At 37.4% G+C, this 24,788-nt stretch overlaps 1 protein-coding gene across 9 annotated transcripts in view; it reads right to left on the bottom strand.

Moving 5' to 3' along the window:
• LOC125254115 (spectrin beta chain, non-erythrocytic 4-like) overlaps positions 1-24,788 on the bottom strand; it is a 103,784-nt gene that overhangs the window by 20,162 nt on the left and 58,834 nt on the right. For 8 of the 9 annotated variants that reach the window (XR_007181599.1, XR_007181600.1, XM_048168555.1 and 5 more), the window contains 4 exons: positions 21,565-21,711; positions 5,644-5,907; positions 2,084-2,308; positions 1,904-1,993 (listed from right to left, as the gene is read on the bottom strand). Coding sequence is in view for 7 of the 9 variants with exons in the window: in XM_048168555.1 (XP_048024512.1) it covers positions 1,904-1,993; positions 2,084-2,308; positions 5,644-5,907; positions 21,565-21,711 (726 nt within the window). In the remaining 2 variants the exon portion in view is untranslated. Of the gene's footprint in view, positions 1-1,903; positions 1,994-2,083; positions 2,309-5,643; positions 5,908-21,564; positions 21,712-23,417; positions 24,104-24,788 lie in introns of those variants that run through there. The other variant, XM_048168554.1, reaches the window with a different exon arrangement.

Below are 24,788 nucleotides of genomic sequence, written 5' to 3' on the forward strand. Positions count from 1 at the left end.
ATGGAGTTTGAGACTCACTGTATGTCATTTCCATGTACTGAACTCTTGTTATTCAACTATGCCAAGGTAAATTCAATTTTTAATTCTAGGGCACCTTTAAGATAAGTTTTGGTCAAACGGTTCACAAATAGACGAGGGAGACACATTCCTGTTTACACCTGGTGTTTTAATCCATCTCTTTTGTCCACTTTCAACCACATCTGTCCTGATTTATTCGAGGGGAGGGTCTATTGCGTAGGCAAATGTATAGTTTTTTTCAGACCTTTTGATCTAATGGACGAAATAAGCTCATGCAATTAACATATGAACGTGAAAGCAGATTACGGAAAAACAAACGAAAAGCAGCAGCTTCCGCGTCTGCTCTGATAGGCAGTCTTTTGTGGCTGTTCGAATGCATTCGACCACATGAGCGTTTACACTACAAAACCAATTCGGACAAAAGCGTTTTTGACTACCTCTGGGAGTGGTCAAAATTTAGTGTCATCCACTTGTGATTGCATTGATGAAAAGACTACTTAATACCAGGTGTAAACAAGGCCAAACTCACACAGAAACATGTGCCTCATTACTAGGGCCACCTGATATTAAAATGCTTTTTGGTCAATAAAATGTAAAACATTTTGAGCATGTGCACTTTTGACCACTTCTAGAGGTAGCTGAAAATGCATTTGATTGCTTTTGTAGTGTAAACTCTCATGTGGTCGAATGTGTTTGAACAGTGCAAAAGACTGCCTACTCTCTGCCTACTGACCTAATGCGTAAACGTTATGGGAAGCGCGCTAGCCAGACGCGATTTAAACTTTGTCTAAACTTTGTGTTTTTCTGTCGTCTCTGGGCGCGTTCATATGTAAAATGCACAAGCTTATTTTGTCAATTATATTGAAAGATCTGAAAAAAGCCACACATTTACCCGCCCATAGACCCTCCCCTGGAAGAAATCAGGACAGAAGTGGTTGAAAGGGGACAAAAAGAGACAGATTGAAATTCCAGGTGTAAACGGGTATGTGCCTCCCTCGTCTACTTGTGATCCGTCCAACCAAGATGCATCTTAATACCAGGTGGAAACAGGGCCAAGGAGACATGACAAATCAGCTTAAAATATGTTTGATCTCCGACGACTGCATGGAATCATAGTCTGAAGCTAAAAAATGTGACTCTGTGGCCATTATACACTATGCAATTTTCTGATAACTTTTTTTGATAACTAGGGCCCTATCATACACCCGGCGCAATGCGACGGCAGGTGTTTTTTGCTAGTTTCAGCCCGACTCAGTTATCATTTCCATGTCCAGCGCCATGTTATTTAAATAGCAAATGCACACTTTTTTTGGTCAATGACTGCGCCATTGACCAAAAAAAACCTGGTCTAAAGTCAATGACACAGTATTTTTTTATTTTTTTGTTATTTAAAGGCCGCTTTAGTAATATGCGCTATAGGCGGGTGCACAACACGCATACACTCTGCTTGGGGGATGCGCAGCACACAAACATGCCAAATATTAAAAATAAAATGATTTCTCTCTGGAAAAGTGTTCAGTCTTTACGCTTGCAAATTCTGCTATGTAAATAGCGAATCCGCCATGGTGCAAGCGCACCTGGTTTTTAAGACTAAGTACAACCCTTTTGGACCATGTGCGTGGCTCGCCAACCATTTTTTCCGCTGTTAAATTAGCAAAAGTGGATTCAGACACGCCATAAGTGCACCTGCGCCACGCACTTCAGACCATGCGCTTAGCTCGTTAAAATAGGGCACCTAGTGTTGAGTCCAGATTGAAAATTGGGGCAACAATCTGTTGTGTATTCCAGCCTCAAGTCAACCAGCTAGACCAGCACCAGACTAGCCTAAACCAGTATCATCTAAGCTGTTCTCAGTAAGATAGAGATTTTGATGTTGCTTGATTACTTGATTCTTCTTCATGAGTTGCTGTACAGCTTGTAAACTTGTCCCATGCTCCTGAGAAGTGGCCATTGGAAGACGCTCTTGTATCCACAACTGCGGACAAACACATACACGATATGTTACGCAGCATATTGAAAATATCAAAATTAAAGCTAATGGTTGTAATGAGGTTGTTAAACTCACAATTTCATCCTCAAGGTCACGGCCAACTTGGTGCACTTCTTTAGAGGCCAGCAGGATACGACGTCTCTCTTTCAGAGGCTCAATCAGTCGTACAATTCGTGTTTCCACACCGACTTGTTTCTCGGACACCTTTTCCATCACCTCCCCCTGCTGAGGGATGGAAGCCGCCTGGGCCTGCAGGTCTCCAACCTCTTTATACCACTGCTCCATATGACACTCCATCGTCTGTAAGCAAGAGAGTAGTGGAAGTGGAGTGAACATGATGAATGAGCAACGGTTGAGGTGTAGAACAGGAAACAAAGTCAGGAGAACAAAGTGGACATCCAAGAGAAAGGGACAGAGAAATACACAATTCAGCACAGTTAAACATTATGACAATACAGATAGTGGGAAAGAGGAGACGAAGAACACCAGAAAGACAAGACGAGACAGGAAGTGAGTTATGACATCATCATAAACTTTTCAAACTTCCAAAGAAAACGTGTTGGCTTGTTATAGTTAAAACGTGCTTGTAAAAAGTTTAAGTCATTGAAAATTGCAAACTAGGTATACACATATACTACGGTTCAAAAGTTTGGGTTCAGTAAGATTTTTTTTTTTTTTCTGGGGAAAGAAATCAATACTTTTAATCAACAGGGATGGATTAAATTTAGTCTCTCAAAATCAAATTCAGTTCTCTTTCGCAGCTTATTGCACTCGAATGGTCAAATACGCACACATTTATGTCAATAGTTCATGTAAACACAGTCAGTTATGTCTAGGGTTGGGAATCGTAAGAAATTTTCCGGTTCCGGTTCCGATTCCGGTTCTGCCTAACGATTCCGGTTCCATTAAAATAATTAAACAATTAATAAAAAATGGTAGCAAGGGGAAAATGCACAATACTCGACTCAAACAGTCCTTTATTATTCATGTAAAATGAATTTAACAGACTGCTAATCTCATATTCGCTAACACTTTACAATAGGGTTCATTAGTTAACATAAGTTAACTCCATTAACATGAACTAATAATGAACTGCATTTCTACAGCATTTATTAATCTTTGTTAATGTTAATTTCAACATTAACTAATACATTATTAAAATCAAGAGTTGTATTAGTTAGTTAATGTACTGTGAAATAACATGAACAAACTATGAATGGCTGTATTTTTATTAACTAACATTTGAATGTCGTGATTTTATTTTTGTCAAAGGTTTAATATACACGGGCGAATCGTTGTCATTTAGGAATTAGATCATGTGGGTGATGAAATCGAGAACGCGATCTTTTAAAGATTAATCGTGCAGCGTTGTGCATCTCTCTATTTGATGTATATGAGCGTGAGGGCTTTTCAGTGCATTCATTGATATAATATCCATGAGGTGAGACGTCTCTATTAAAGGATACGCTTCCCTCACTTCGCCCACCCATCACATCAGAACCGTTTTCGGAACCGGAACTTAGAAATCTTGCACGGTTCCGGTTCTTTTAAAAAACCACTACCGGTTCCGGATGAGAACCGGTTCTCGGTTCCCAACCCTAGTTATGTCTTAAGTGAACGTAAACAGTTGGGAAAGAAATCAGATGTGTGTCAATAGGATCCGTGCATTTGGTCTTAAAGTGACAGCAGCCTAATACAGTAAACCTGCTGCTGTCTGTCAAACAACAAAAGATAAAGAGAAAATCACTCACAGCTCTTGACTGAATAACTTTTGTAGCTTTAATATGAATAAATGTAAATTTAATTCATGTGAAATCTATGCAGTGTTTTATTTTTCCATTTGATTATTCAGTTTCTGTATAGTTTTTAACTTAAATGCTACTGTTATATAGATCTAATGTAGGCCTACCTGAAAAACATCAAGCTCTGTTTACAGTATTTCATTTGTATCTTCAGTTTATTGTATTTGTCCTATTGTTTGTAATTTCCCTTAAAGATAACAAAGCTAAATTAAAATAACAAAAATAACTAATCATCCACCCCTAGTTTCAGGTGTTTTTGTTGGATGTTCTTGATGTTAAGTTTTCAGGTTGATATAACTATGTGACATTACATTCTAAGAAATGAACACTGCATTCTTTATATATATATATATATATATATTCTGTATATGTCTCATCTCATTTTCAGTTTTTAAATATATTTAAATATAATTTAAATTGATTTTACATATTTAAAGCATTATCATACTGCATTATTTAAAAAGTTATTGTATTTTGCTTCAATATCGTGTAGCCCTAATTAAATTGATCAAAGGTGACAGTAAAGGCATTTATGTTACAAAAGATTTCGATTTCAAATAAATGCTGTTCTTTTGAACCTTCTATTTATCAATGTATCCTGAAAAAAAAAGATGTCAAAAATAACAAGCACTACAGCTGTTTTCAACATAATATTAATAATAGCACCATATTCAAATGATTTCTGAAGGATCATGTGACTGAAGACTGGAGTAACGATGCTGAGATTCAGCTTTACTATCACAGGAATAAAATATATTTTGTAAAATATATAAAAATTTTAATAATATTTTACAATATTACCTCATTTTGATCAAATAAATACAGCCTTTGTGAGTTTAAGACACTACTTTTTAAAAAACATAAAAAAATTCTCACCAATCCCAAACTTCTGAGAAAGACCCACATGCCCCATTCGTTTAAGATGTTACATAAATTAAGACAGTGAAGTGAACTAGAGTAAATGACCAATCTAGACCAATCTAATCTATATCAAGGGCATTTCTCATAATTACAATAATGAGATTTAAACTTGTGGCCTATTATTGGAAACATACGATTATTATTGTCACTCTGAAATGAGAAGCAGCAATTCATTGAGTTATAGCACTGTTAACATCAAACTAAAAGAGAATTCATGTATTGCATCCCTATAACTGTGAATTACAAGTATTTTAAAATATGCAACTGAACCTTAAAAATAAAATAGAATTAGAATGACTATACTCAAAATGTTTAATTTTGACATGCACACTTACTCTTACTGAAGGCAAATGTTTCTTTAGTGACAATTTGAAAAATGCTGATGTATAAAAGGATAGGAAATATAACACAATAAAAACCACACACTCCCATACACACATATGATGCACATATGAAATATATGCTGGTGAAGATTGATGGGAATTTAAAGAGAGAAAAATGCAAACTGAAAGAAAGAGAGAGTGTGTGCAAATCAAGAAAGCGAAATGAAGATGCTACAATACCGCTGACGGTGATGTGGGTGGAGTGACGTGGGAACAGAGCTGAAACTGAACTCAGATCAGCTGAGAGCCATGGCATGCTGTCAGAGAGGAGAGCCACACCAGCGACATGAATTACACTCATACGGTGGACAGTGATGAGGCTCATATTACCAGTAAATGCAGCAGTGGAAAACAAAATAAAAGTCTTCAGCACAGGAATCAGAAGGAAATAAAGAGCAAATTAAAGGCATGTTGGAAACCAGCAATCTGATCAAAGCAAATTCTGGAGGAAACATCATCTTGATGCGCAAAGAGTTTCTAAACACTGAAAGCTGCTGACGCATGTGTCTGTAAAAGAAAGAGTCAAGACCTGTAGTTTCTTCAGCTGCTTGTTGACAGTGGTCAGGTCCTGGCCGTAGTCCACATGTGCCAGCTGTCCCTCAAGCTGCTCGAGGCGTTGGTCCAGGCTGGAGTAGCTCTGCACCAGCAGGTCGGCCCGGTTGGCCTCAAACAGCTGCCGGGCTTTGGCTTGGGTGGTGCTCTCCAGATCCTGCCAGCACTCACGGATCTCCTCCAGTTTCTTCTTCACCAGCGCGCTCAGCTCCGGCTTCTCCTGCATTAACCGCTGGCCCTCCTGAGAACACAGAGTGGAAGAGAGAAACATTAGTACTGAAAGGTGAAGACTGTTTCTGTTCCACTCGTGGCCACTGCAATTTGCCCCTATTTGGGTGTGAGCAAAAACACGCCGTTTTTGTGTGTGTCCCTTTAAATGCAAATGAGCTGCAGCTCCCGGCCCGCTTTCCAGAAGAGGGCGGAGCTTTAACAGCTCGACACGCAGCTCACGAAAGCCAACATGTTCTAACAAAGGAAAAGACTGAGAGTCTGAGAGATTAACAAGTCATTCCCACATCACAGTAATCACAGCTCAGTTTAACAGAGTGCTGAGGACTGTGATTCACACAAGTACAGTTGGCCGTGTCTGGACTTCAGCCTACCTAAAAGAAAACTGCACCTGCGTCACTTCAGATCAGCTCAGGACAGAGAGAGCTGATCTAACAATGAGAGCAGATGCTTCATCACAGACACACATAGATTATAAAACTGCTGAAGTCTATTTGTTCTTAGACGCTCATCTGTGCTCCACATTTAGCTTGAAAAGTTAGAAATATAGAAACAGAACACAGTTTTAAAGAAGGTACATCTGGCATGTAGACCTGTTACTGCATCTATCACTATTACTAGAAATGTGCTTTATTATATTGAATATACACTTATTGTGTACTGAAAGTGTTCACCCATAAATGAAAATGATCCCATGATTTACTCACCCTCAAGCCATCCTAGGTGTATTTGAATATCTTCTTTCAGATTAACACAGAGGTATATTTAGATATATTTAAAAAATATCCTGGATCTTCCAAGCTTTTTAATGATAGTGAATGGGAGAAGCCCCAAAAAGCGCATCCATCCATCATAAAAAATAATCCATATGGCTCCAGGAGGTTAATAAAGACCTTCTGAAGCCAAGCGATTGGTTTTTGTAAGAAACATATGCAAAAATAGGGGCGATTCAAATAGGGGCGAAAATAGGGGCAAAAATAGGGGCGATTCAAATATGTTGAGATTCGCCTGTTTTCTGGAGGTCTTTTAAACAAATGAGATTTATATAAGAAGGAGGAAACAATGGAGTTTGAGACTCACTGTATGTCATTTCCATGTACTGAACTCTTGTTATTTAACTATGGCAAGATAAATTCAATTTTTCATTCGAGGGCACCTTTAATAATCCAATTATTTTGTTTCTGTTTGAAATCTTGTTTCTGTCTCAGACTCTCAAACAGAATTTGCCCCTATTTGGGTGTGAGCAAAAATTTTGTGTATGTCCCTTTAAATGCAAATGAGCTGCAGCTCCCAGCCCACTTTCAGAAGAGGACGGAGCTTTAACAGCTCGAGCTTTGGTTGCTCAACAACAACAAAGCTGGAGATCTGCCTAAAAAATGAACATGTACAGTAAACTGGTCGAGTGTGTATACAATAATGCAGTGAAAACGTGTGTTTCTTATATGTATGCAGGGGGGCTTCATGGACAAAAGGTTGGGAACCACTGCTCTAAGCTTCCGCGTTTGTCATTACGTCATGCGTCGGGTCAGAGGTCACTCTTCCGCTGCAAATCGATGCATACGGCCGTCTGCTAGAAGCTAAATATTATACTTAATGAAGTATAGATTATTATATAGAACTTATATATAAAGCTTGGTAGAGCCAGGATATTTTTAAATATAACTCAGATTGTGTTCGTCTGAAAGAAGATAGTCATATACACCTAGGATGGCTTGAGGGTGAGTAAAACATGGGATAATTTTCATTTTTAGGTGAACTATCCCTTTAAAGTATGTTTTCAGTCAAAGTATGACTGACAGGGAGGAGACGAATTTGTTGAAAAAAATTTTGTTTTGTTTTTGCGCACAAAAAGTATTCTCGTCGCTTCCTAAAACCACTGTAGTCACGTGGACTATTTTAACGATGTCTTTTCTAACTTTCTGGGCCTTGAAAGTTGTAATTAAATTACTGTCTATAGAGGAGTCAGACAGCTCTCGGATTTCATCAAAAATATCTTCACTTGTGTTCCGAAGATGAACGAAAGTCTTACGGGTGTGGAACAACATGAGGGTGAGTAATTAATGACAGAAATTTCATTTTTGGGTGAACTAACCCTTTAAAATCTGGCTTGTAATTCCCACCAGAACAATCTGGCAATCACACATGCTAAAAACCACTCAAAACCTCATACCAACCACATAGCAATGCCCTGGCAACACCCTAGCACAATGGCGGCAACTTTTGCATGGGCAAGGTCAAAGACCACACATGCTTTCTGTAGAAAATGTAAAAACCTCTTTATATCTCATCGTTTCTTTGTTTTTTTCCTCATTCATTACAAATACTCTTGTGCACAGGCAGTTTTTTGGAACATTTTTCCATATTACAGACAGTGCCAAGGTCTACAGAAGCTGGCATGAGCGCAGACTAAACACCTCACACACACATTATCCCTCCCCCACCTGATCTCCACACAGACCATGGGATCCTAAAACACACATGCACATACACAGACATGCCGCGTTCCTCCCCCAACACAGTGAACCATTATAACTCATCCTCTCTGTCAGGACTGGGTGAGGGGGAAGGGGGTTGGTACAGCGATACAGCAGTGACCATGGAAATGATGCCCATGAGCACAGGAATCAGACCGGCTGCTTCCCACTCAAACACACACACACACACAAGCCGTCAGCCAATCAATGACATCACAGGCTATCTGAAGTGTGTATGAAAAAACAAAGATGGAAGTATGTAGCTACGCACGATGAAGTGAACATTTTTTTGTATTTTTGAAACCATTTTCAATCAGGATTTGAATCTAATTGAATGCAACAAGAACACAACAAGACTAAAACTGTATTATCTTGCAAAACATACTCTAATATTCTGTTTTAAAAGCATTTTTTACAGTGTATGCACAGCGTACAGTCAACAATATGTTAAAGCCTAATTACATAATATACAGAAAAATGAGCTAATTAATCCCTTGACCTTTTTTATACCCTGAGTTCAGACAGTTTCATCTCTGGATTAAGCAACGTTTTCACATTTGTCATTTTAAAAGAGGTTAGCACCTTTATGAGTCCTGCCTGAACTGCAGTGCTAAATTAAACTATGCTTATTTCATTAAATATTCATGCGTTATTTTTAAATATGTAAATGACAGCTTAACCCAGGATGATGACTATGACAGCCAAACACAGAATTTAGCTCACACAGACTTATATAATAAAAATAAATTATTAGTATTGCATTACAACAAATTATTTATGTTATTAGCCTACTACTTATCAACATGGAGTCTGAGGTGATCACCTGAGATTCGCATCCAGTATAGACGTATGTAACGGCAGTGTCTGTCCACATTAGAAGTGCCCTTCAGTGATGTTGCATATGTGTAATCTGATGGGAGTCTGTGCCAGTCATGCATGTCACATTGCAACAGCTGCCGCAGTCTTTTTTTGATGTGAGAAGAGAGCTGGGAAATAGGACAAGTGATCTCTAAAGGTTACATTAGCTGTGGTATTAGAAATGGATTCACAGACATTTTTATTGTTCTGTATGCCTGAAGATGAGGACAGAACAGAACAGACTGTACGGTTAAATCACATGTCCAGACACATTTCACCCCAATGTAAAAGCATTACATAGAATAAGACATTTGCATTAAACATGAAGCCTTTTTATGACCATTAAGACTGTATTTTGACTTCAATTTCCTGATTAAAATTCCCAAGATTGCGAAGCATCTAAACGTTTTACTTTCCAGATCCACCTTTTTGTGTGTTTTTGGAGTATGGGAAAACAGCACGGCATCTGCACTAAAAATAAAGTTCCTTTATTGGCATTGATGATTCCATGAAGAACCTTTAATAACCATGGAACATTTCTACAGCACAAAAGGTTCTTTATAGTGGAAAAAAGTTCTTTAATAAAATGTTCTAAGAAAAATGGCTCTTTTAAGAACTGTTCACTGAGAGGTTCTTTGGGGCACAAAAAATGGTTCTTCTATTGCATCTCTGCGAAAACCCCCTATTTTTAAAGGGATAGTTCACCCAAAAATGAAAATTCGGTTGTCATTTACTCACCCTCAGGTTGTTCCAAACCTGTATGAATTTTGCTGAACACAAAAGAAGATATTTTGAAGAACATGGGCAACCAAACATTTGATAGACCCCACTGAATTCCATAGTATGAAAGAAAAAAAAAGTCAACGGAGCCCATCAACTGTTTTGTTACCGACATTCTTCAAAAATATCTTCTGTGTTTAGCAGAAGAAAGAAATTCATACAAGTTTGGAACAACTTGAGGGTGAGTAAATGATAACAGAATTTTCATTTTTGGATGAACTATCCCTTTGTGAGTGTGTGCGCTATAGAGACGAGGACTGTAGAGGTTTCGGTCTGCAGTAGAGCCGCTTCACACAACAGAGCTGGGTTAAAAATGGTGCTGCGTGAGGCTTTATGTAACATCTCTCTTGGTGACGGCATTACTTGTTCTCTGCCTCCTCAGGAATCTGGCCTGAGCTCTTCCAGCATGCACTGGATGTACACATAGTCACATTGTTGACTTCTGTGTCACCGTGCTTTGACAAAACACTAAAGAGTGAACACTTGAGATAAGAGTTGGTGTGGGAGAAGTGGGTGGTAGGAGGAATAAGACATAATCTGTGTCTGAGTGTGTAATGAGTCACAATGTAGGACTCTTGAAGTTTCATCAAAGTGATATTGTCACTGTGATTTTGCATGTCCTTTTGAGATGGCGGCAAAGTAAAATCAGATTATTAAAATGTTGGCAATTAATATGCAGAACACCAGCAAATCATGTGTATGTGAGTCCACAAGCAACCAATGATACACAACATTGAACTAGTGAGGTACCATATTGCTCTGGGAATTAGTTACCCCAGGCCCAGCTGTTAGCACGATTCCCAGAGGAGCAAACCATGATAAATACCCTCCGGGAAACAGTGTTTGGCAGAGGGCTGGAGATACATTATGCTAATATCAAAAAAAAATATCAAAAAAAATATGATTATTTTGACACTCGTTCGAGTAGCCGGATGATTATTTTGACGGTTAATCGAGTAATCGGGCGATTATTTCGTTGATTAATCGAGTGATCGGTCGATTCTTTTGACAGTTAATTGAGTAATCGGTTGATTATTTTGACAATTATCAAGTAATCCGATAGTTTCTTGTGGTAATTTGGTTCAAACAAAGTATAAAAATGAGCAATCATATGGTTTTATAAAACAACACTGTTAAAATACATAATATACATAATATAAAAAATCATCTTATGCACATTATGTATTATTACAAATGCCTGCAGAGGGCGCCAATGGCCTGGTTTTGTTACACTTTACAGCAGATCAAATCCTTGTTTAATACTGGCCAAACGACATTTAATTCAAATGTTTACTTAATCTTTAATATTTGGCCAATTCTGCTACAGCCACTGTAATTTCAAACATGCAAACTCAGAGGGCACTATGCTATAGTTTTTAAATGGTTTTAATACATCGTGCAGCATAAGAAAACGGTCTAATAATGCGGCTCATGGTTTCTTTGTCCGTGGAATGCAACACTATGGTATTTTGCCGGTTACTTGACAATCGAGGATTTTTTTTTTTTTAAATCGAATACTCAAATTTAATCGAGGAATCGTGACAGCCCTAATATTGTATAAAAAAAAAAAAAAAGGGTGCCGTCATGAATGTTAAAAATGCATCTGACAATCAAATCCCGAGTGCCAACATTGTCCCTTAACAGAGAACGTAATTTCAGGAAATATATATACATTAATATACAGTATATTCTCAATATAACAAACATGAAAACCAGAGAGAACAAAGAAACTGCATGGAGGAGAAGGCTGTAAACAGAGAGAGAGATCACACTCACAGATCTTCCCTCAGGCTTTAAAACAAACAGGTCCAGGAAATTGTGTGGTTAATTGGACATGCTTTCTAGATAAATCCCAATTACATAATGAGGTCGTTTAATTATCTGCCATGATAAACACACCATCTTATGTGTTTTGAGTAAAGAAAACATGTTTTTGTAACAAATAAACATCATTATCCCAATATTACTTCATATATTTCCTTGCTTTTTGAAGAAACATTTCTGTATGTAGAGGATAACACTTGACAATAAGGTTCCATTTGTTAACATTAGTTAACTATACAAGGATGAACTAACTTAACTATGAAAAATACTTCTTAAGCATTTATTAATTTCAACATTTACTAATACATTATTAAATCATAAGTTTTATCGGTTAATATTATTTAATGGACCTCAGCTATAACATGAACATTAATATTTTTATTAAGTAATGTTAACAAAGATTAATAAACACTTTAATAAAGTATTAATGCATTAACTACAGTTAACTAACGGATATCTGTATTGCAAAAAATAAAATGTGCTAGATTTGTTTTCTTGCACCAGCGTTATTCCAGTTCATTCTGACCTGGAAGTGCATCTCATCACTTCCTGTAAACTACAAAAAAAAAAAAGGATGTGTGAGGATGAGGTAGTACAAATGACCTTCACACATGGGAGCTCTAGGGTTTAGGGGGGTGGGGGGTGAGGAAACTGTTACCTAGCAACAGATACTCCCCTTCCCTTCACTTCACTTGGCATGACTTCTCCATCTGACAGCTGCTGGGTTAGTGACACTGGAGCAGAACTAGTCAAAAGAGCATGTTTGTAATTATAACGCATGTGTCCATTGCAAAGGGTGAATCGCTGCACAACACTGTTTACTGGAAAATACAGACTAATGAGCAGAAGCTCTGACTATGAGCATGTAAAGAAGATATTGCTTCAGAAGGTCAAGGTCAGGATTTTCATTAGATAATACATTAAATTTAATATCACATACCCCCAGAACACTCGGAATATACAGCATGTGTCGCATGGGATCGTTCTGTGATACTTTTGTGTCTTTTTGATGCCATTATATGGACGAACGCAAGTGGGACATTTTTTTTTTTTTTTTAATTCCTTTTGTGGTCCATAAAAGAAAGAAGGGCATACGGCATTAGAACAACACTGAGTGAATTATCCCTTTCATAACAGTTTTATTCTTACACGCACATTTTTCGTAAAATACTTTTTTTCCCAACATAATTGCAATATAGTGAAAACCTCACAAAGTTTCTCAAAAAGAAAGAACACTATCCCAAAATGAAGGTCAGATTTATGCCCACTATCACTCAATACCACTAACTCAAAACTGTGTATGAACATGAAATGAACTGTAGATAATGGAAACTCAAAAAAAGCAACTTCTCTGAGTATCCTAATTCAGAGGCATCACTGTGACTGACCATGAATTTGACATTTCTGCCTGTCTAAATGTCAAACACTTCCACATCCATGAGGATATAGTAGACCATATCATAATTTGATGTTTTATTTTCATATTACTATATTGGAGAAGGTAGGGATAACTGTAATGCAAAAATGTGACATTTCAGAGGTACAATTAAGTGCATCAATACACTGAGCAACTGTGTCCTTAAACAGTGCATAAACTGGAAAAAATGTGCCGGTACTCTCTTGTACACGGTAGTGGTTCTGGCTTATTTGGTGTCCGAAATCAAACAAGTCTGTTCTGATTGGTTGACACATAGGTGTGATTGGCAAAGGACAAAAAAGCAGGAAACTATACGGTGCACTTACCATGGGGGCGGGGCTTTGTTATGGGGAGGGGCTTATGGAGGGGCGTGGCTTGCTTTTGTACTGTTTTTTTTATGATAAAGTTATGTAAAATAACTGCTCAGTGCTGTAAAACAGACAACTCTGCTAATGCTAACTTAATTCTATATAAACTATTAGGGGTGTGACGAGACGGGTATCTCACGAGACGAGACGAGACAAGATGGCGAAATACACGACTAGAAAAAATATTCTGCAGGTGTATTTGAAATGTTTTAACTAATCATCTTGTAATGAATGTCATTTCAGTTCTACTTTCTGAGTATGAATTATCATATGCGGTAAAAGACAACAATACTCAAGTACTGTAAAAGGTTTTGCCACTAACTCAACTGACTGACTTCTCCTCTGTATGATTTCAGTCTCTTCAGACCTTACTGTACATGATTTATGAGCTTCTACAACTTTTGACCTCCTAACTGAACTCCTTTCCACAAACTGATCATAGAAATAAAAACAGTATAAATAAAAATGGTAACACTTTACAATAAGGTCTCATTTATTAACATTAATGTATTAACCAACATCAACTAACAATGAGCAATATCTTTGCTACAGTATTTATTAATCTAACATGTTAATGTTAGTTAATAAAAATAGTCATTCATTGTTAGTTCATGATAGTTCACAGTGCATTAACTAATGTTAACAAATGAAACATTATTGTTTGTGCTTAATAAGATTAAGAAAAAACTGTTATTAATTTTGATGGTAACACTTTACAATAAATGCAACCATAATCGCACTCTCTCAATATTCAAAGTGCAAATAAGACCACATTTTTCTTTGATACAGAGCTAAGAGATGGTTACAACTACACTGCTCAGCCTAAAATAGCTTTCATATTGAGAGATATCTGTATTCATCAGGGAGCCGCTTTCAAATGCGGGGTATTGAAATCGCGTTTGAATGCGCGCTCGCGTTTACTTTCACTTTCGTGATCGCGCGTACTCTGTGAATGTGGAGCGGCAGCGACCGTTATCCAACTGAATTAAATGTTTTTTATTTAAATACAAAGCAAAACAACAGTGGAGGCGTAATGTAAATGTAGCGGTGGCATATTCTTTCCTGATCATCCTAACACTCTGTCATGGCAACATCATGAGACTACTTTTCGCCTCGACGAGAAATCTCGTCACAATTTCTCGCTCGTCACACCCCTATAAACTATATAACAGCATAGGCCTATTAGTTACTAGCCTAAACTGGACGGAGACACGGAGCGCCCTGTAACTCACTGACCTGCCTGCGTTCACAATTCACACGGTGCAGATGGGAGGGAGAACGGTTGACTACACAGTTTATGGGTATAAATTGTGTATTTCCCTCACAATTGTCACAAAACTCACTAGTCTGTATACTGTCTGTCTGGTCTCTCTGCACGTTGCTTTGCAAGATCATGCAGCGCGATTTTTTTTTCCTCACTGTGTGCGCATTCATAACGGTGCGCGTACACTTTGAACTTCAATCGTGACAAATGATTGGACTACTTGCGGAGTGACATGACAACATGAATCAGAGGCACAAAAAACGTTGACAGCGGTGAGCGGTCATTATGTTTATCAATACTCGACCCATCGCAAACGCCGCAACCCTGACCCCCTCCCCCTTTGTTTTTTTTTTGTTTTTGTTTTTTTTTTGCATGATTTACGAGAGCATCATTTTCAGGTCGGAAAAGCCGGATTTCCGGATTTTTCCGGAAGAATCACACCCCTGTTGATAACTTCTGGCAACCTTAAATCCAGGAGAGAGGAGAATTCTAGGGCCAGTGTCCGTATCTTATTTTGTAACACGAAATCAGCCATTTTCTTAGAATGTGTGAGACTTCCGATTTGTTTGCCACTATATAGAAAGTACCTGTCACATACAGCTGCCCGTGATTGAGCGATGAACATGGAAAAGTATTTTAAATGCTTAAAACAGCTTGTAACAGGTCTAAGTACATTTTTTACATGGCAGGTAAAATTAATTTTATATCAAAGCTAATTTATCCAATATTGTACATGTAGGTGAATTTGTAATTTATAATTATTTTGGCCAAAGCTTAGCCATGAATTATTAAATTATGATATTGGATATGACCAGAGCAAATGAACACTTCAGGCTGAATGAAAAGGGTTATGAAAAGAAAAATCCGTCCAAACAAAAGATTGATTTGACGTTCGTGAATACACCTGTGAATGCGTGAATCATTTAGAAAGCAGGTAAAGCAAGGTAAACCTGTCCAAACAGGCCAAATTCAGCAGAAAATACGAGCTTGGTACATGAATCCAGGGCGCTCTTATAAATATGTAGCCAGCACAGTTCAGCATATTTCTATTCCTGGTAACTAGTTTAAGGTTATATGACAGAGAAACGGGCCCCAGCATTCAGCTGTCTGCAGGAAATACTAGGTCAAGAAGACAGAGCAGAGAGAAATCTTCACACACACTAATCTCACATACTATCACACACTGTGGCTGGGCAATATCAAATATTTACAATATATTCATGATCATTTCACTGGCAATATCACATTAATATTAAAGGCCACATACACATTGCAAGGTTTCAGGAGTGACAACCACATTTAAAGGTCCCGTTTTTCGTGGTTTTTTGAAGCTTTGATTGTGTTTATAGTGTGCAATATAACATGTGTTCATGTTTCGCGTGTAAAAACACAGTATTTTTCACATAATTTACTTATCTGTATACCGCTGTTTCCACTGTCATAAAAACGGGCTGATGACTTCCTTGTTCTATGAAGTCCCTCCTTCAGAAATACGTAACGAGTTCTGATTGTGCCAGCGGTTCCTGTGTTGTGATTCGACAGCTCTGAGCGAACCTTGCCCGGAAAAGTCACGCCTCTTACCATAACGTGGAGATGCACGCGCTCAGTGTTATTGTAAACATGTCTTTAATTTGACCCTATCAATTTGAGCCGGAATCAGACCCGGTGATTGGACTGCGGGATGAAAATAACAGCGTTTCGACGACATGGCGACAAACACACTCTACAAACGCAACTCTTGTGTATTCCTGTGGGCGGAGGTTAGTCAAAAAACTGTTTTAGTGACGTCTTTAAAGAAGGAAGTAAAGGGGTTAGGTCCAAACTGGCCGTTCGATGTAGGCGACTTCTGTTAAATAAAATATCTCGCTTGGCATTGAACTTTGAGCTTTAAAATTTTACAGATTTTATTTATACTCTAACAACAACATTACACACTAACTAAAGTTTGAAACATGGGATCACGAAGAACGGGACTTTTAAATACAGGAGTGAATCCCCTAAATTACAGCTCTGTGTGTGTATGTAACACAAATCACTTCCGAAATTGAGATGACTGACAGCATGGTAACCATAACAAAGCTCGGGCGTCTTGCGTATTTGGTATCCACTATTTTTGACTAAAGTAATACTCCACTGACCAAAGACTTGTTATGTTCTGCGATTTTAACTCAACCACCGTCTACTGAGGTGATGTGTTTTTTATGTTTGTAAGGATGCTTCACTTGAAGTGTTGTCATTTCCACTTTATTATAAGCATTTTTGGACTTATTATTTGGGTTTGGTTCATAAAGCGATCAAGTTTATGGGGATTTTGAAGTAGGCATGATATTTTCGTCTAAATCGTGTGCACGTTTTACTATTTTGTTCCCTCGATTCGCTAAATCATCTGCACGATTTATTAATTCGTTCCCTCAATTCGCTAAATCGTGCGCAAGATTTATGAATTTGTTCCCTTGATTCCCTAAATCGTGCGAAAAATTTACTAATTCGTTTCCTCGATGTATAAATTGTGCTCATGGTTTAGCAAATCGAGGGAACAAATTAGTAAATCGTGTGCATGATTTGGCCTACTAGTTTTTTCCTGCATATCATGTGCAGGGCTCCGTAAAATTGTCTCGGATATCAATAGCGACTTTAATTTAGTCTTCAGAAGCAAAAATGGGGTAAGAGTTATGGTAGTAAATTCAGATCTTTTCTGTGAATGTAACGATTATATTCTGTTATGTTCTGTTTCGGCTTTGTTTAATTGGGCCTAATTTATCAATCTAACATAGAAACATGCACATAAATCATCTTACAACAGGGTTCACGTGTGATTCATGAAACATTTGTATGCTGCCAATCCCATCGTGCGAATGATCGTACGTTGATAAATGTGGCAGCTGAAAACAATCGTCATTTAAATATCACAGACCTAAAAAGTTCACGGTTTAGAAGCCTTGCTCCTAGAGTTTACGACATGGAGAAACGTAACCCGGCCAAGAAGAGGAAGTAATCTCATGAAAGAGAGTAATTGCAAAAATTAAATGAATTTCTATAAATATTAAATACCGGTAAATAAAATGAAACATTTACAAACATTATAAATACTAAACATATAACCTAGGCTATTTTAGTTCCCCTCACTCCACAACAAATCCTTTAAATTTATTGGTAGGCTATTCAGACCAGAACAAGAATGAAAAATAAGTAGCTATTAAATGATAAAACACATTAGGCTATAGCGGCTATAAATGTGTCCATATTCGCGATTTAACATTTCGTTGCTAAACTATTATTCCTTATGTAAACAAGGCTTTGTACTTCACTCATGTTCCAATATTATCCACATAAAACATCATCTTTGAAATAATGAAAACAAATACGATGCACCTTCTACCGTCTCAGTTTCCGTGAACTTGTTTGTGGAGTGTGTTGTTTATGCTTCTATTTGTGCATGTAAAACTAAACAAAAAAAATAGAAAAAAATACATTTGTGGTATTTTTAATGGGTCACAGACACTTCTCTATTCTAATTGAATTGAATTTTAATTTGACATTTTAATCTTGTAGGAAAATAATCCTAATGAACAAAATGTTCCACCAGATTTGCTATGCTGCACACAAGTTCAACTCAAAAACTTGCGTACACAAGCTGAGACCTGACGTGAGATTTGATCATAGCCACGGCTCACGTACATATTGATAAATGCCAAGTTTTGCACGGAAACAACCATACGGCCAATTTTCTGTAATAAATGAGGTACATTGTGTTTTAGTTCTGTTCCTGTTTGCCTGTGTGTCCTGTCATTTGACCTAGTTTCCCACTGTGTTTGATTAATGAGTCCTTTCACCTTTTGTCCAATTAATTAGCTCTTTTGTTCCTCTGTGTATTTACGTCCTGTCTTCATTCAGTTCTTTGTTCAGTGTCGTCAATATTATAGTGGCTGTAATATCTATTTCCATTGTTGAATCAGTTCAAACTGTCTATTTCAATGAAATCTGATTTAACCATTGGTACCATATGCGTTATGACTAAAAAAAAGTTTACTGAAGTTGCCATGTGGCATTTTTAAAGGGGTCATGAACTGCATTATTTTATAATGTTTTCTGGGATGCACTTATAATGTCAGTATGATTTTTACATCAAAGATTGTCTTAATTTAGAAATAAAAGGCATTTTTCCTACCCTGATTTTAGCCCTCTGATTTGAACGCTGTTTTAAGGGGCGTGTCTGCTGTGAGACTTCAGTGTAAACGCCCACTGCTGTGATTGGCTAACATCGTTGCATATGAAATATCATTACATGTGGAATTCTCTCTGAAACTTTTAGCATATTTTTACTATTACAGCTCTCAAGGTTAACTAATCATGTAAAGTGTTGATTATATTTAGATCTATGGCATCATATTTAGATCGTTGCATGAAAGGTTGTGATGAGCATGTAGCTGATCACAGACATGTTGAGTACATTAAAGGGTTAGTTCACCCAAAAATGAAAATTGTGTCATTAATGACTCACCCTCATGTCGTTCCAAACCCGTAAGACCTCCGTTCATCACACAGTTTAAGATATTTTAGATTTAGTCCGAGAGCTTTCTGTCCCTCCATTGAAAATGTATGTACGGCATACTGTCCATGTCCAGAAAGGTAATAAAAACATTATCAAAGTAGTCCATGTGACATCAGTGGGTCAGTTAGAAGTTTTTGAAGCATCAAAAATACATTTTGGCACTTTTACATCGCCGTGGTTGTTTTTGGCGATTAGGACATCCGCAACATGCACACTTATGCATCATTTAAAAAAATATAGCAATACCAAAATACAAACAATGTAGAATAGCTTGAATACAGCGTGCGTCTCCCTCAGACTGTAAATGAAGATCTGGCGCACCAGATAACACGTCAGCAGCGTCTTACATCAGCAGCGTCACTGCGGAGTTGTGAACCACACTCCGGAGCAGAAGGGGGCGGTAATGCACCAATAAGCTGGATGCCAACCACCGTAAAACAGGAAAGAAGAAGAAGCGGAGTCGTGAACGTAAACTGACAACAGACCCGGAAGAGAAGACAATGCTGAATAAAGTCGTAGTTTTTGTTATTTTTGGACCAAAATTTATTTTCGAAGCTTCAAAATGTCGCAGATGTCCTAATCGCCAAAAACAACCACGGCGATTCAATGGAAAGGATTCCATTCAATTCAATGGAAAGGATTCCGGAAGAGAAGACAATGCTGAATAAAGTCGTAGTTTTTGTTATTTTTGGACCAAAATGTATTTTCGATGCTTCAACAAATTCTAACTGACCCACTGATGTCACATGGACTACTTTGATGATGTTTTTATTACCTTTCTGGACATGGACAGTATACCGTACAAACATTTTCAATGGAGGGACAGAAAGCTCTCGGACTAAATCTAAAATATCTTAAACTGTGTTCCGAAGATGAACGGACGGGTTTGGAACGACATGAGGGTGAGTCATTAATGACATAATTTTCATTTTTGGGTGAACTAACCCTTTAATGCAGTGACCTCGTCATTGTAACTCGATTTCTGTACACTACTGAATGCTTTCATCATAACTAACAGTGCAAACACAATGTAAATAAGATTCGTTGTTTCTAACGGGAGTTTTGGTGCGAGTCCAGAACACTCACACTGTTTGATTGACAGCTCCAGCGATTGTAAAGGGAGCGTTCTTTGATCAGTTTCTATTTATAATTTAATCACAGTTTAAATAACAGATTATTGTCATCCGACTAAGAGAAACATTGTGAAGTTGACCGTGTAGTCACTGGTTTGATTAACTGACAATAAAGCAATGATTTAACCAAGAGATTGTCATGACTCAAAAATCACACACCCATATCATCTGTTCACTCATACACATTTATGCAGACTAAAATGAGTAAAGGTGCCTGAATTGTTCTTGGTATCTCACACTTACTGACACGCACAACCTTATTCAACAACAACAAACACTAAGACTCTTATGCTCTGTTATTGCAGCTAATCACAGAATATAATGATTAATGGATTTGTGAGATGCCCATGATCATTCAAGATGGCCTTGGCAGCTGAAGACAGTCCATTCAATCCACCAGCAATGTCAATAAAACAGCGTAACTGACAGATTAAACAACATCAGTCTTTCAATCAGACATCAGGGCACTCCGAGCATCAGGGCTTTTATCTAAAATGCATTTTAGAAACACTTTCAGTTATAGAAGCTATAATATAAACTTCTCAACAAGCTAATTTGATGACCGTAGCACAAATGATGCAGGACTGGGACATTTATTGGCATCTAAAGGCTTAATGTGTATACAAACCCATAAAAATGACTCACAATAATTACTAAGCTAAACAATATAGAAAGTGCGTGCGCACCACTAAATATAACACCAAGCGGATTTGCCCTTGCTAAATGCTATGCCATCTCTGCTATTACAGTAATGCTATAACTGGCTCTGTTTCACAGGAGTCCTTCACTAGAATGGAATATGAGTCAACAGAGAAAGACTTTCAGCTGAGTTGTGTTTTCATTTCAAGGTGCCCAATAGCATTTTTCAAGCCAAGTGAAGAAGGGCACTGAGCATTCAAACACTTAATTATGTGACAGAGAAAATGCTTATATATTAAACAGTATCAACTACTATTAGCAAAGATAGTGAGCACAGCATAACCTTGAGAGCTGAACTTACGCTCTCGATCTTGTCCAGCCACTCCTTGTTCTGAGCGAGTTCTGCCATGAAGGTCTGATGTTTCAGCCACTTCTTATGAAGCTTCTGAGTCTCGTCGTGGGAAGTGTCGCGAGCCATTAGCATCTTTTCTGCCACCCAATCACCAATCTATGAAACACACAAAACCATAAACACGTTAGAGGAATCACACTCATAACTCGTGTCTCCAAAAAAATCTATTAATTTATTTAAACAAAAAAAATTACAAATGGATTTCAGACTAACTTACATACACCTCGTCTATAATAAATGTTTTACATTTAATATTATAATATCAATATATTAACATTTGAAGAAAAATCTAATTCAGTGTGGGGTAACCAAAAATGCATATTTGTTCAAAAAAAGTGTGTATATGTATATTGAAATTACCTTATTGAAATGCAAACATGTACGGTATGTGATCAGCACACCAAGCTTCCAGCAAATCATATAATTATAATATTCCAACAACACACAGAAAACCTCACAAATCATTTAACCCAGTAAAACACTGTTAAACTACTTTTACAAAAGACTATGAAAATAATCTTCAAAAAGTTTCCCAAGCACAAGTGATCCCAAACAGCGCATCACTGTATTATTCATTCCTGTACAAACCACCAGTGCTGGGGAAAGTTACTTTTAAAAGTAATGCATTACAATATTGTGTTACTCCCTAAAAAAGTAACTAATTGCGTTATTTTTTTATGAAAAAAATTCTTTACATTACTTTTGCGTTACTTTTTCACATCTGGGCTGGGCTTGCTTGTTTTTTAATAACAACAAAAAAGTTTTATTTTTAAGTTTTATAAGGCTCTTTCACACCAAAAGTGGAATGAATAAGCCTCAGGCTGAAGGAAATGCATATTTACGCCTATACAGTAGAGGGCGCAACTCAAACCTTTTAGCTGTGCTGCCATTCTGGATTAAAGAAGAACATGATACAGGAGGAGGAAGTTCAACACTCCTATTTCTAATAGTAATTTTTGCTTATTAGTATGGTTGATTGGATCATTGAAGGTCAGCAGAAAAGATATTGGTTAATAAAGTGAGATTAAATACATAAAGTATATTTGTGTCATTTAATATAGTTAATTATTACAGGTTTGCATAAAATTCTGAGATTGTATTTCACTGGTTTTATTCATTTTGAGGAATACTGAATGTTTTCATGCAAGTGAGATGAGTAAATGCATGTTCACATTTAGTCTAGAACTACAATAACCATCATGTTCACAAATGCACGCAACACCTCTGCACTTTATTTCTCTCAACATGAAGACAGGAGAGCTGTCATTCAATAAAATGTGAAAAAGTAACTTGCGTTACTTATTTGAAAAGGTAACTTAGATATTTTGTTTTAAATTGAAAAAGTAATGCGTTACTTTACTATTTACTTGAAAAAGTAATCTGATTACATAACTCAAGTTAATTGTAATGCGTCACAAACCACAGTATATCGTATACCTTTTATTATATAATATAGTAGTTGACTTCCTAAAGTAAATCTCAAGCAGTGTCCTGTTGTGTGACATGCATTACTTCATCTAAAACTATTTTAAACAACATTTAATTATTATATTTGTACTTCTAAAAATTACTTGCAGGACTATTTAAGTGAACTGCAAAAAAAACTGATTATTATCACAAGTCACAGTACCTAAAATACACATTTTACATAAAATAACATCAGAAATGTATATACATATTTCATGATTATATATAAAAACAGGTTTTAAAATATAAAAAAATTTAAAAATAATGTTTTGGGAAAAAAAATTATTTGTTATTTGAACTAGAGATACATTATTATGTCATGTTATAATTACCACCTGAATCAGGCTGTGGAGAATCTGTCACTCAAGTTCCCAAATCCACATTGTTCACTTTCAGCCCAGGTGAGCAGCAAAACACAACAAACACGAGCAGTCCAAAAACTGTGCTGGATGAAATATTCAAGACATGTGCGGAGAACTCAGTGTGCACTATTTTTGGACCATCTGTATTAAATCCAGTGAAAACAAGAAGTGGTTTACATCTTAGTAAAAAACAAAGAAAATCCCCAAAAAGGTACAAGACTTGCAGTCTCGAGCCCGTGCAGAGGCCTGCCTGAGTTACAGCGAGGAGAGAAATGAGCCCAGTAGTGATTATTGATGTTACAAACGCTGGCCACGGACAGAGAGAGAGAGAGAGAGAGAGAGAGAGAGAGAGAGAGAGAGAGTGGGCGTTGGAGAGTGCCAAGAGGGAGGATGTGGGGACCGTTTTTCCCTCCCCTCCTCCGAGCGATCCAGACACACTCTTCACCCCGTTTGTGCAGCGTCTTGCATCTCAAACAAATCCATATTGTTTTTTTTCAGTCCGCGCCACCCTCTTTTCTCTCCTCCTCCTGTTTTGTAATATAAGCTTGACTCAATACTGCGGTGCCTCTTCTGCCTGAGCTGAAAGACCCAATTTCTCCCGCTGCAGCATCCACGATGAGAGAAAAGCATGCGGGGAGACAGATAGACGGAAAGCGAGGAAGAGAGACGAGGAGGGAGGGGGAGAGAACCACATAGAGAGAGAAAGAGAGAGAGAGGGAGCCTACGTAGTTCCAAGCGTCACAAGGACAACACTAGGCTCTTTAAGCGGGCAGAGAAGCGAATACGTATGAGTGATTGAAACGGAGGGAAGGCAAACAGAGAACCAAAAATACCTCTGTCACATAATCTGGCAGATCACAACACTCTTAAAAATAAAGGTTGCAAAAGGGGATTTTCGTAGCAATGCCATAGAAGAACCATTTTTGGTTCCCCAAAGAACCTTTCAGTGAGCAGCTTTTAAATGAACAGTTTTTCTTAGTGTGAAGAACATTTTATCTAATCTAGAGAACCTTTTTTCACTATAAAGAACAATTTGTGGAATGCAAAGGTTCCATGGATGAATGATAAAGGTTCTTTATTGGCATCTACGGTTCCATGAAGAACCTTTAACATTATGGAACTTTTCCATTTATTTTAAAGGATTAGTTCACTTCAGAATTAAAATTTCCTGATAATTTACTCACCCCCATGCCATCCAAGATGTTTATGTCTTTCTTTCTTCAGTTGAAAAGAAATAAAGGTTTTTGAGGAAAACATTTTGGGATTTTTCTCCTTACAGTGGACTTCAGAGGGCCTTACACAATCCCAGACGAGGAATAAGGGTCTAGCGAAACGATTGATCAT

Source organism: Megalobrama amblycephala, linkage group LG19 (genome assembly GCF_018812025.1).
Source record: "Megalobrama amblycephala isolate DHTTF-2021 linkage group LG19, ASM1881202v1, whole genome shotgun sequence".
Taxonomy (NCBI): Eukaryota; Metazoa; Chordata; class Actinopteri; order Cypriniformes; family Xenocyprididae; genus Megalobrama; species Megalobrama amblycephala.